Source organism: Vanellus vanellus (genome assembly GCF_965231255.1).
Source record: "Vanellus vanellus genome assembly, chromosome: 3".
Taxonomy (NCBI): domain Eukaryota; kingdom Metazoa; phylum Chordata; class Aves; order Charadriiformes; family Charadriidae; genus Vanellus; species Vanellus vanellus.
The window spans coordinates 58,323,872-58,336,420 of record NC_138907.1 but is presented as its reverse complement, the minus strand read 5'-3'; the positions used below and the strand labels follow the sequence as shown (position 1 = coordinate 58,336,420).

At 44.2% G+C, this 12,549-nt stretch overlaps 1 protein-coding gene across 1 annotated transcript; it reads right to left on the bottom strand.

Moving 5' to 3' along the window:
* Nucleotides 1-3,205: 3,205 nt before the first annotated feature.
* On the bottom strand, nucleotides 3,206-9,717 carry VIP (vasoactive intestinal peptide; the record flags this gene model as incomplete). The annotated part of the gene is made up of 6 exons (XM_082480487.1): nucleotides 3,206-3,392; nucleotides 4,876-4,984; nucleotides 5,649-5,768; nucleotides 7,297-7,401; nucleotides 7,790-7,930; nucleotides 9,605-9,717. The coding sequence occupies 6 exons, from the start codon at nucleotides 9,715-9,717 to the stop codon at nucleotides 3,384-3,386; spliced, it is 597 nt and encodes a 198-aa protein (XP_082336613.1). The 3' UTR covers nucleotides 3,206-3,383.
* Nucleotides 9,718-12,549: the final 2,832 nt, after the last annotated feature.

Sequence of the window (12,549 nt, the reverse complement as noted above, 5' to 3'; positions counted from 1 at the left end):
GACTGGGCAGTGTTAGGTTTTTGGTTGGACTCGATGATCTTAAAGGTCTTTTCCAAAGTAAAAGATCCTATGATTCTATGAACTCTTCCCACAAGGTCTTTCTCTGGGGAGAATTCAATATTCCTATACATAAAGTTATACCTATGCTTTGGATCCAAGTTACCCATTTTCATATTTTTAAACAAAAATTTTGGCCCAGATTTTCAGGTGGAACAAAAACTCATAGCCCGTCAAACCCATTTAAAATATCAGAGGAGCTGTTAGGGTTTTATTCATTTTTAATGTGTTATTACCGGCTGTGATTTTAAAATGTTTTGTCAACTTTTGCAATTCTTACGGTTTTACAAACAATCCTGAGGGTTGCTCTTGAGTGGGTGGTGATTGTACAGATGCACACATGCATGCAAATCCTCTCTGTGGATTCAGGACTAGAAAATATCCCCTTCCAGCGCTGGTACAGACGCACTTCAAGGTGAATCTGTCCCTTTCTTTAAGAGCTCCATGGTTCAAAAAGCAAATCCTAGTCGATAAAACAAAACCCAATGAGTTCTATATGCTATAATTGCAGTTATTCCTATCCTGCGTTAGAAGTGAAATTATGGAGAAACATGGTGAGATGTTTCTTTAGCTCATACCTAAACAACCTTGTGGTTTTATGCCTTCCTCTGGAGTGGTTGCATTCTCTCTGCTAGCAACACTCTTCTAAATCTTCCAGGTATTTGTTTTCCTCCTAGAAGTCCTCTTGACACTCTCTTTGGAGCTGCCCCTTTCATTCTCCTAATTAACGCTACACTTTGATTCCACTGTTATGACATTGCACAGATGAGTTGTAAGATTGGTAACGTGTCAAGACCCATTGACAGACTGATAATTTGCCTCATTGAGTGAAATGTTGCATTTTTCTCTTCAATTTTATCATTTAACCTTACCATAAGCACTTGATGGTTGAGATGAAGTGAATGATGTTACATCTTTCACAACTAACTAGTCTGAATGTATGAATTGGGCCTTATATATCCTATAGAATGTCAAAAGTTGCTATGACAAGTTAACAGCCATCCTTTGACACAAATATCAAGTCCGGTTTCTTATTCTGGAGGTAAGTATCTCTCCTTTCAGTGCTACGTCTCGCTAAAATGTACATAAAATTTATCACGCCTTTTAGGCTGTCTCTATTTGCTAACCCTCTGAGGAAGATACTACAGTATTATTTTAGTTATTACAATGAGAATATTAATTTTGTATTTTATAATATATATGTGTGATTTCCTAATAAGAGTCCCTTTTTTTCTGTAACCCACTCCATCTCCGTTGTAACAAAGACAATACACATTCTAAGATTCCGCAGTTTCTACGGAGAACAAAATATTGGGGAGATTACACGGTAGACATGGAAAACAAGCTGTTCCATCATCAGGTATCTTAACTGTGGAGTGAAAAGTTTCATCACTAATTTTTGTTACTTTAAATTGAGTGAATAAACATTATGTATATTTAAACAAAAAGTTCCGTGTATGAAGACCATATGCAGCTTTGCTTCTGGTTATTTTTTTTCACTTACTTTTTTAAAGATTACTTATCACAGGAACCCTAACAAAGTTGAAACTACACTGAAGAAAATTTCCAATTAAGTATGACAGCATCAATCTGTTAGTATCCTTCAAGTATTTCCAAAGCCACTTTTGCACTCAGATTTTCATAATAAGATAGGAATTGAGAGTGGACCACCATTAGAAGACCACTTTTCAAGAGAAGACTTCAAAATTGCATCGAATTTTTCTGAACTGTTCATTGGCTTAGGCTAAAATAAATTCTGTCAAAGCTTGATAGAAATAGCAATAATAGCATCCGATCTGTGCAAGCTGGTTTTCTTTGGGCATGCAGTTGCCAATATTCAAAAAAATTGCAAATCAGAAAGCTACATATTTATGAGAACTAGTCTTCCTAAATCTCAAATTTTATCATGTTTGAAGCTTCCTTCTAAATGGGAACAGTAAACTTGGAAGTGAAACTTGTAAATCAGTTTTATCACTGCCTATGTGTGCATATGTATGATATATAAATACGCTTGAAATTCCAACGTGAACTTGTAAGTAGGTCTGATAAGTTTTTCTACTTCAAATTTCATCTCCTAGGAGGTGGGAGGGGAGTCATGGGTGTCTCATGGCTGGTATCATGCCTGAATATGCATGTCACATGTTGTGCACGCAGTACCGCACACTTTGCTTACTGCAATGGAACTATCAGTTCTTACAACAGTAAATGATTCTTTAGAAAATGATCCAATTGATTAAATCTGCGATTTTAATAAAATACAACCAAATTCTGATTCAGCTGCAAATTTCCAGTTCCATACTACAATGATAGAAAGCTAAAGAAATGGGGAGTGGAGGCTCACTTGCTTGCCTTTCTAATATAACATAGTATACCTCAGTTAAAAAATAGTATCTTCCTCTATTACTGTAGTAGAGACAGCACTTAGTGGTCCAGGTACCTGTAGCATGTTTTAAACCAGTAATAGTTTGCTGTGATAATAAAATGATTTATTGTGTGCATATTCTGTAAATTACATTCATTCTGAAAAAATTGTAAAGTGTCTTCAGGTCTATTTTATGTATAAGAAATAGGTTCGTCATCAAAGCTACAGATAATTAAATGTAGAATAATCGGTGACTTTAGGCACCAAACAAACCAAGGGACAGCATTCTTCTGAGCATACTCGGTGAGCTCCAAAGCATCCGAAACATGACTGAAAATAAAGGATACATTTCTGGTCTTAATATGATTTGTATATCATGAAATATTAAAATGTGAACAAGAAGGTAAGATGCTGTAGGGGCCAAATAATATTTAATGCTTTTTCATTTTCTCTAATTGCTTGCTAAGCTGCTAGAAAAGCATTCCCTTTTGCTTGGCAGTAACCTTCAGAGATCTTTGTAATGTGGTTTTACAACCTTCGCACGTTCTTTTCCTCACACTTTTACACTTTGTTATGAAGCTATCTGGAAATGTATCCTTATTCTCATAGAGGCTTATCTGAAATTGTACCACACCTAAAATAAGCCAATTAATTAGTAATGATGGGCTCTTTTCAGCTGCACGCTCATTTTCAAATGAGTTTATTGAAGTAAAGGATTTACAGCATATGGACTCACAGACTTCTCATGAGTTAAACTGGCATCCATATGTACAGCTTTCAGTAGAGAACTCTAGAGTAATATTTACAATGTAAATATCAACTTTTATTACATAAGAAACAAATATATCACAACTTTCACTTCACAACATATTTGTTCAGGTTTGATGACTAAAGTCATCTCTTTGAAATACTATGTGGAACTCAAAAATAACTTGTTCTTGTCATAGACTTTACCAGGTGTCCTTCAGAGGCCCTGAAAAGCAAAGGAGAAATATGTTTTTAAAGCCGTTTCCGTAAACAATTGCATCACAAGGTGTATAAAAGCAGACAGCGGGCAACACGTAACACTTGCTATAAAACAACTGCCGCGCTTGGGGCTGACAAGCATGAGATGGAGCGATTGGCAGGAGCTTGGCAGGCGTTAGAGCCAGCAGACACGGCCGCAGGATGAGGAAGAAAGGTTGAAGGATTAGGTAAAAATGTTACTGCACATGGGCATACGGTGCAGAACAGCTCACTTTTTGAAAACAACCGTGTCCGTGAAACGGATACACAAATTCAGGTTTGTTGATGCACACTACATCAGCAACTGGACACTGCTACAAAATGACCAGTAACAGTCAATACTGAATAAGCGAATCACCCATAGGGAGATCTGGATCATCGGTACAGTCCGTAAAAAAGGAAAGGACTGAAAATATTTCCAGGTAGACACCCACGACCCACTGCACCACTACTTTCTCCCACTTCATCAATGCCAGAAGTCTTAGAAGGTGCAAAATCCAGGAGCAGATATTTTTGCAATAATCTTGTCTAGAAAGAACATTTCCTTCCTGAATCCACCACTTACAAAGTATTTTGTTCCTTGAGGCCCAAGCAGTTTATGACCTTTCTAATCTTGGGGAACTTTAGAGGAACTGCTACATTTGTGGAAAGGAAAAGAGCATCTTCTTTCAGTCTCGAAAGGAAAAAACAGTTTGGAGAAATGCCTTTTCTTTTTACTCCTCCACCCAAAAAAAAAAAAAGCCTTTTTTCTTACTCGCAGTTGGTTGAGACACAGCTGAATGCCAAAAACCATCCCATCATCAATTTCATAACACACTTGTGAGAAGACCAAACCCAATTCGCTTCTATGTTACCCTTTCAATTTTATGTGCCTGCAAGTGCTGTGATATAGAAGGGTTTACGGTTCAGTAAAGCCAAGAAACATATTTGTGAATTACTTTAGAAAAACAGTAATGCACATCTTACGGGAGTGGAGTGCCTTCTTAACGCTCAAGGTTCATGTTGCTGATCCTCTTAGTTCTAAGGGCAGCTCCCTTCTAATGAAATAGATCTTAAACAAAATGTGCAGCTTTTTTTCTTAATTAAAAGAAATATCCTTGAGTTTGTTCTCGGAAGAAATAATAATCTTTGTAATTAAAAATGAGTCGATTCTAGTTTTATGCTGCAGCGCACACAAGTTGAAATACCCAAGTGAGTTAGGTGCATTATTAACAGTGCCATTTAATTAGGAATTTTCAATAACAGCAATCATGGGATAACTTAATTATTGTTATTAAAATGATTAGCATACTCAGACACAATCCCTATAGAACCGTGCAGCGTTTCACAGAACGTGGCTCTTTCCTAGATGGTGCTGCTTTTCTGGTAGGCCACACTTCGTGTACGATCAATCTCATTTTATGGGTCAAGTCAAGTAACAGATAGCGAGAGGAAAGAAAATCTGGGCATACCAGTGGGATGTGGCTCAGCAGCTCGTCTACGGAATCATAGTTTTCTGAAAAGGAAGGTTCAAGAAGTTCTGCTTCATCTCGAAGTTTGGCAGGGTTTAGCTCTTCCTGGCTGTTGTGGATCAGAAACAAGTTTTATTGCCCTCAGAAGAAAAAGCAAACAAGCAAGCAACGCCTTCTTCTAACTGTAGCTATTGCACGTTTCGTTACACTGATACCAAAGTGTTATAAATCATGTGAAATAGTGTGTTTAACCGGTGAAAAGACATGATAATTTAAAAGCACATGTCTAAATGAGTGAATATACAAACAGAATATAAGTTTTACAAAAACATATGCTGGCACTTCTCACCTATACTGATTAGGTTTTTCTGGGACTTCTAAATTTTCATTTTGTGTGCTTACTTAAAAGCAAATTTGCAACAAGTAGTACATTTTCTTTACAAAATTTTTGTTCATGTTCAATAGCTCTGAGGATTTTTCTTTAAGAGGCCTTTTTAATAAATAAAAACATTTTAAGAATCTGTCAGAAGCTTTTTAAAATTGCCAGATGCTGTCTCCTCTTTATTCTTTTATTCTAATTTGATTGTAGCGTCTGTTCCAGTCTGGAAGAAAACACTCCGTATTTGAAAACCATGTCATAAACTACGTTATAAAGTCATTAATGTTCATTGCCTTTTGTTTGTCCTCTATGTGCACATATGTGGGTATAAATCTTTTCTGTCTTAATACCATAAAAAGTATGGAAATAATATATATTTGCTTTCCTGTAGTACCTTCTTTTTCCAGTTAAAACTGAGTTTAAGTATTTCTTCACAGCCATTTGCTTTCGAAAGCGGCTGTAGTTGTCGGTGAAGACAGCGTCAGAGTGGCGTTTGACAGGACTGTCCTGGGAACTGGCAATACAACAATTACAAAGAAAAAATTTATAGATTATATCCGTTTAAAGGAAGATACCATTAAATGGGCGAAACAAAGTTTACAATGTTGATTAGCTTAATAAAATCAAATTTTCATTTCAGAGTTCATTTTCAACTATGACTTTGGATCTTCTGCTGAAAAGGAGCCACTGCTGCTATTGCTTACTACCTATTTTAGGAACGAGGACCAAATTCAAATTCTGAGGATCAAATTCAAATTCTAAGGATCAGTGTCCAGACTTTTTGGGCACTTCCACTGATTTCTTTCTCCTGCTCGACTTCGCCATGGCCCATGCAATCAGGATCCACACTCAGTGATTTCTAGAGTCCCTGTCCCAGGAGTTCTGCAGGATCAAATGGCCGAGCGTGGATTTCACGACTCCCTCCTGTCTGTTCTCATAGCCCAGGCTACTCTTTTGATAAACTGACTTTATTCTAATTTCGACCACTTGCATAAATACATTTTAATACACTGCCACGGTGCAGACTGGTTTAAGTCACAGTAAGCTCTTAAAGGACCTGGTCATTGTTCATATTGCACTCAGCGAGGACGGAGCCTACCTCTGAGGAAAGCAGGAGTGTAGCAGCACATACATAGCTACAAACGCCTGTTTCAATGAGGTGTCGGGAGACAAAATGCACCTTGTGAAATCCAAACTTGAAGGCCTATTTTTCGTTCATGATCTTGGGAAGCCTCAGTGTGTTCTGCTTTAAATGATCTATGTTAGTTTATAGCGTACGAGAAACTGGCGCTGTCCATTCTGGAACAAAGGCAGCATTGACATGGACCTAACTTTCACTCAGCTTTTCAGCATATGAAGTAGGCACTCAAAGGAACTTTCATATTGGGTCAGACCAAAGTATTCTACTATTCCGTTCCCTAGAATGCCAGGCAGCCGCTGCTTAGGGATAAGCAAACACGGGAAGTATAGAGTGATCCTTCCCACCATCCTGCGTCCTGGTCTGGAAGCTGCATCCAGATCCCATGTCTAGAGATTTGCCTCATTCTTTTTCAAACCCTTCTATAAGACCAATCTCCCAAACATCTGGCAATACGTTCTACAGTAGGAAAAAAAATCATTCCTTTTTTGTTTTCACTGTAAACGTCTCGTTTCTTAATTCCATTGAGCGTCCCCCTGATGTTATGTAAGTCTGTATGCACTTTTGTCATTCATCCACTAAGCTAGCAAAAACACTATATCAGATAAAAAATTAGCAAATCGGTGTGACAGTCATTACAACATTGCCAGTGTTTATTATCAGTGCTATGTGCAGTGTCTGTTGCTCTACCCTCACAGCTGTATCAGGAATAAATGGTAATATATTCATTTAGTAAGGAATACCACTAAGTTGTTACATAGGATTTTCAGGTCCCCCATTATTATATCAGTTTTTCTTTCATTATCTCTAAATCACAAAAATGAGAACTTAGGTACAGAAGGGTAAAAAATTGCCATTGAAGCCAGCTAGGAAAAAACTCTACCTAATGTAAGTGTCACCTCACCTAACTCGTTTTCTAATAAGCGAATGCAGATATCTCTTCACAGCAAGTTTAGCCAAAAGATGGCTGTAGACACTGGTGAAAATTCCATCAGCATGCCTTGCATTTCTGAAATGGACAATAAATAAACTCTACAATACAACCTGGGTTCATATCATTTTGATAACTTTCATTTTGTAAACGTACTGCTTTCCTTAAGTTATCTATTGTACATATTAAATCAAGCTAATTTCATAAAACAACTTCCAGATTTTCACAATATACTTTTTAGCCCTTCCTGGGAAATGAATGAATTCATCATGCCAGAATGGCAACACAATCAACATTTCTGCAGACATTCCTACTGCTACCAGTAGTCAACCAGAGGCCACAGTTGGGGTTTTTTTCTGTAATGGATTCTTCCTTTCCTAATTCTCAGTTTGCAAATGTGACCGATCTTTTAGCATAATTCAAATAGTGCATCATCATTTGTATTTATGATAATAAAGAAACTCACCTATCAATAATTCTGGAGAGATCAAAATAGAATTTCTCATTTTCAGGTAGTGTGTTCTGCAAAATGTCTGATTCAGACTTTAATGACCCGTGAGCATGGTCAGGTTCACTGGCTCCATCAAATGGCATTCTGTTTCCCAATCTGTTGGAGAAGGAAACCATGGGAAGTACAGTTAGCTGAGGGTGTGCAACACTTCACTGCAATTTACATTCTGGTTTGTGTCACATCTACCTGCTTTAATCTTTAAGGCATTTTAAAGTAGTCTGGATAAAACAAAAATCACTTTCCGATATAATCCATGCTCAGTGATAGAATAATTGACATAACAGATCTTTCTCTCTAATGCATATTTTCTAGATAATGTTGTCATTGCACACAATTTATTCCAGTGAATGGTGCATAACGTATGGCAATTACAGCTCAAGTGACAACCACAAAGCTTTTCATAACAACTGTATTTTATATAAACGAGGAATGGAATTACCAGCCTCCACCCATGCAAAGTGAAAACAGTTCCTGTGAAGTACTTACCTTCCAATTAAGACCTAAAATGTGTATTGAAATGCAGTACGAAACAGTTCTTAGGCCTTCTCTAAAGAAAGTAAATACACTCTGGAGAACTTCAAACTAAATATAAAGTGCAGTCACGTATGTCTATGTGTTTTTATTCTCTCATCTTTAAATTAATTTGCTATTTGCAAGTTAAAAAAGGTTCACATTTAATTTTTTTAAATGTATCACGGCAATTGCTCGTTATAAACCGATTTACAGTTACTTCGCATTTTCATAAACAGCTGTTTCTTATGATGTGTCATATTTTATCAAGGGCATTCTGACTGCACAGCTGTAGTTTGGCATCAGACATCTCTTCTAGCTGCTATTATGTTCTGTGGCAGCCAACAGGTAAACCCCTGTGTGTGACGATGTGCAAAAACCACATACTAAAACTAGGTTTGGCTATTGTCCTTGCAATGTTACAGTCACTATAGCTATTAGTACTATTGATACATCTGAGGTATGTAAGACTTTTGTCTGGCAAAAAAAAAGTAAAGCTGTTGCATAAAATAAGCCAACTCAAGTCACACCTTTTGAAAATCGGTCACTACGCTGTTTTCCTAGACCATTTTCCTTTGGTCTTTTTACACTTTACGTTCCTCCCACCTAAATGTAAAATGTACCTTTCGGCCGTCTGATTTACTTTAGTTAGACAACTAATAACAACTTTAACAATTCAAAGCATGCAGCAGGACAAAACCCACGCATCCGTCCGTACGGACTGCTTCCCCGCATTCATGATTTAGGAATTTTTAATACGTTCGGTTTCGCCCGTGTATGTCTGCTTTTCAAAAGGCGCATCCGCCCAGCCGAACTTCGCAGCTAAAGGAGCCTTCCCACAAGAAAAGCCGAGAGACTGTTTTACTGGACAATACATCCTGTGTCCCGGAGCACGTTTGACCACGCGTCCTCCACGCCACCCACGTACACGGTGGCCACGGCCAGCCGGCTCGTGGGGTGCCGTGGCTGCCGCTGCCTCTGCGGGTGCGTGCGTGTGTCGGAGGGGGCTTTTAAAGGACAGGTTCGGCGGGCACCGGCTGGGCTCGGCCCCGCACGCTTTGCCCGAAGTCTCAAGCGCGGAGATGCCCTCCCGCCAGTTCCCCAGCAAACCTCCCCCCACACACACCATCCCCGACAGGGAGCGCTTGTCAAAGCCCCCCACCCCGGGTCTCCCCGGCGGGGGGGAAGCCCGGGCGGGGCGGGGCGCGGCGCGGAGCGGGGCGGGGCGCGGAGAGGCGCGGAGCGGAGCGCGGCCCTTACCGGGGGACGGCGGGGAAGGCGGCCCCCCGGGGGGGCAGCGCCCGCGCCCGCCAGCAGAGCGCGCTGAGGAGGGCGAGGGCGAGGAGGCGCGGGGAGGCGCCGCGGTGCTCCATGGCCGCCACCTGCGGAGGCAAGAGGGCAGCCGTCACCCACCGACCCGCCCGCATCCACCGGCTCTCCCGGCAACCCGCCCGGCCCCGGCACCCGAGAGAAGCCGCCGGCGGAGGGCAGGGAGAGCTGACACCCCCCCAACCTTCCCGAAGGCGACCCTCGGCCCTGTGCGGGGGGCAGCAGCGCTCAGGGTTTAGCCACCTTAAAAAAAAAAAAAAAACCCAAACAAAACAAAACAAAAAAAAAAAACACAAAACAAAACAAAACAAAAAAACAACCCACCAAAAAAGACCCCACTATATTTTTTTCGGCGGTAAAAAAGAAGGGTCCCTCCCTGGACGGTCAGCCCCGCTCTCCGCCACCCGACGGCCGGGGGGCCTTCCCTACGGGTCCGGGAAGGGAGAAGGGGAAGAGGGGTGGGGAGAGCCGGGGCGCCCTCCTCATCTGCGGGGAAGTTGCCGCTGCGGCGGAGGGAAAGTTACTCACGGAGCCGCGAGTCCGTCGGCGGGGCTGGCTGGGCGGGCGCGGAGCGGAGCGGAGCGGATGGGAGCGCTGCGCTGCTGGGGGCCTGCGCCCTGCCCCGCTGCGCGGCTGCCGGGGCGGCGGCGACGGAGTATGAGGAGGAGGAAAAGGAGTTGGGAGAAGAGGAGAGCTCCGTCCCGCCGCACGCTCTGAGCTGCCCGCCGCGCCGCCGCGTTTTATAGCGTTTACACGTTTCTGCTTCCGAAAAAGCAATCACGTTACTGGGGAGACGTCACCCTTCCCAAGGGGACGGTCGCTTTGTTCAGGACAGTCAGAGACTTATATTTAATTCATGAGCAGCCATGCACCCTACCTCTCTTCCCCTCTCCCCCCGCCCCCCGCCACCCCACCACCCCCCCGCCGTTATTTGATTTACATTAATGAGTTAGTTTTGCGAGGAGCAGGGCCCCTTCGGCAGCGTGATTCCGCCCGACGAAGCCGGAGAGCGGGCTGCTGGCGGGGCCCGAGGGGGGCACAACCCCACCGCGACCCCCCCGCCCCCACCCAGGGGAGGGGAGATTACTGTCCCCCCCGGGGCCCTTCCCTCCCGGCCCCCAGTGCTTCCTCGCCGAGCCCCCTCCCCGGCCCCGGGGCTGCTCCTTTCCCTAGCCCTTCGCCGGTGTTTTCAGGCTGAGCCGGTCCGTCTCTGCCCCCGGCACACACCCGTCCCTGCCGGGGGGCGCCGCCCGGGGCGCGCCGTCGGAGGGGCCGCCGCTCGCACAAGCCGCAGCGCCCGAGCACGCAGGGGCTGCGCTGCGGGGAATTGGTCTTAAAAAGAAAATCTTTCTGCGGGCTTTAGCTTCATTTTAGCAGGCGGCGGGGTGTTTACCAGTCTTTGCTTTTTCGTTTCGACTGCGTGTGTTCGCGGGGAACGGATCAGCCCCTCCATCCGAGCACCGTCGGTGCTTGTAACCGCTGGTCCGGTGATCCCAGCGCCGGCCCCCGCTGCGCTGGCGCGCAAGGGAGCGCGGCTGGAGCGCCTGTAAAACCCCCGTGCGCGGGAAGGGGCAGGGGACAGCTCTTCCCGCTAACGTGTCTCAAGCCCAGACCTCTGGGCTGGAGTCACTGCCACAGCAAGGGAGAATCAGATAGTTTCGAGCCTTCGATTTGAGCCTTCGAGTTGTCCCTGCCTCAGAGAGCTCTGTGGGCAGCAGGGACAGAAACATGGGGAAAGTGGGGGTGGGACGCGCGGGCGGGCCGGCAGGGCAGGGCTGTTTCTGCAAGCACCTCTTCAGTGTCGCACGGTGTCTTTTCAGTGCCTGCCCTGAAATACCTGCCGAAGAATCGCGGCAAGAATTTCAACTGAAAAGGTCATTATCCTTTTTTTTCTTTTTTTTTTTTAATTTTTTTTCTCCCCTTAAGCTTTTTTGCCTCTAATCCTCCTACTCAGTAAGTAACGATTGTACCAAATCCATACACACCATTTCACCATCTCTTCTTACTTCTAATAAGTTTCTCCTCTGTTCCATGTTTCACTCAAGGTTAGGCAGGCTCGATGCCGAAGATTCTGCGATGCTTAATCACATTTTCTAATTCAGTTACATAAAAATTAAGTGAATTAGATTAAAAATGCCTGGAAATTTGTTTCTCGGATGACAGCTGTGACTAAAACCAGAGTTCCTGCAGTAGACTAATTTCAGGAAATTTTCCCCTTGTTACTACATAACTAGAGGTCGAAAAAGCAATTCTGCTCTGGAATGGCGAGATGAGCATCGATAGCACCTCGTTGCCCTCACCCCTCAGAAATATCCCAGCTAGGGCGGATGGGCGTTGTGCTGCCTGCACGGCCTGGGAAAGTTCAATGGACTTCACTCAAGTGCTTGAAAGAAAAGAGAGGAGGAGAAACCCATCTCCCAGCTGGCGTTAAGACGCGTCGCTGGGGCGCTGCGAAGGCTGCGGATGCGCAGCCCTCTGGCCTGGAGGGGCGAGCGAGGGGAGAGGGAGAAGGCGGCTCTCGGGCCGGGGGGCGCCGGGCATCCTGCGGCCAGAGCCCCGCCGGGCTCGGGGAGGGGGGTCCGGAGCGCCGCGGCTGCCCGCGCCTCCGCTCCTCGGTCCCGCTGCCGCTCCCGCTCCCGCCGAGGGCGCCGCTGCGGGAAAAGCCCACACGCAGCCGGCAGCAGGGACCGGAGAAGAAAGGAAAAGTTTCCTTTCAGCAGCCTGGAGAGGGAGGGACTCGCAGGAGTCCTGCGGGCTGCGGGCTCTGGGAGGGAGGAGGGGAGCCGCCGACTGAATCCGAGGGATGTGTGAAAAACAAGCCTGTTGTCAGATGCTACGTATGTGCTACATGGGTGGCTGCATGCTGTGAGGAAATG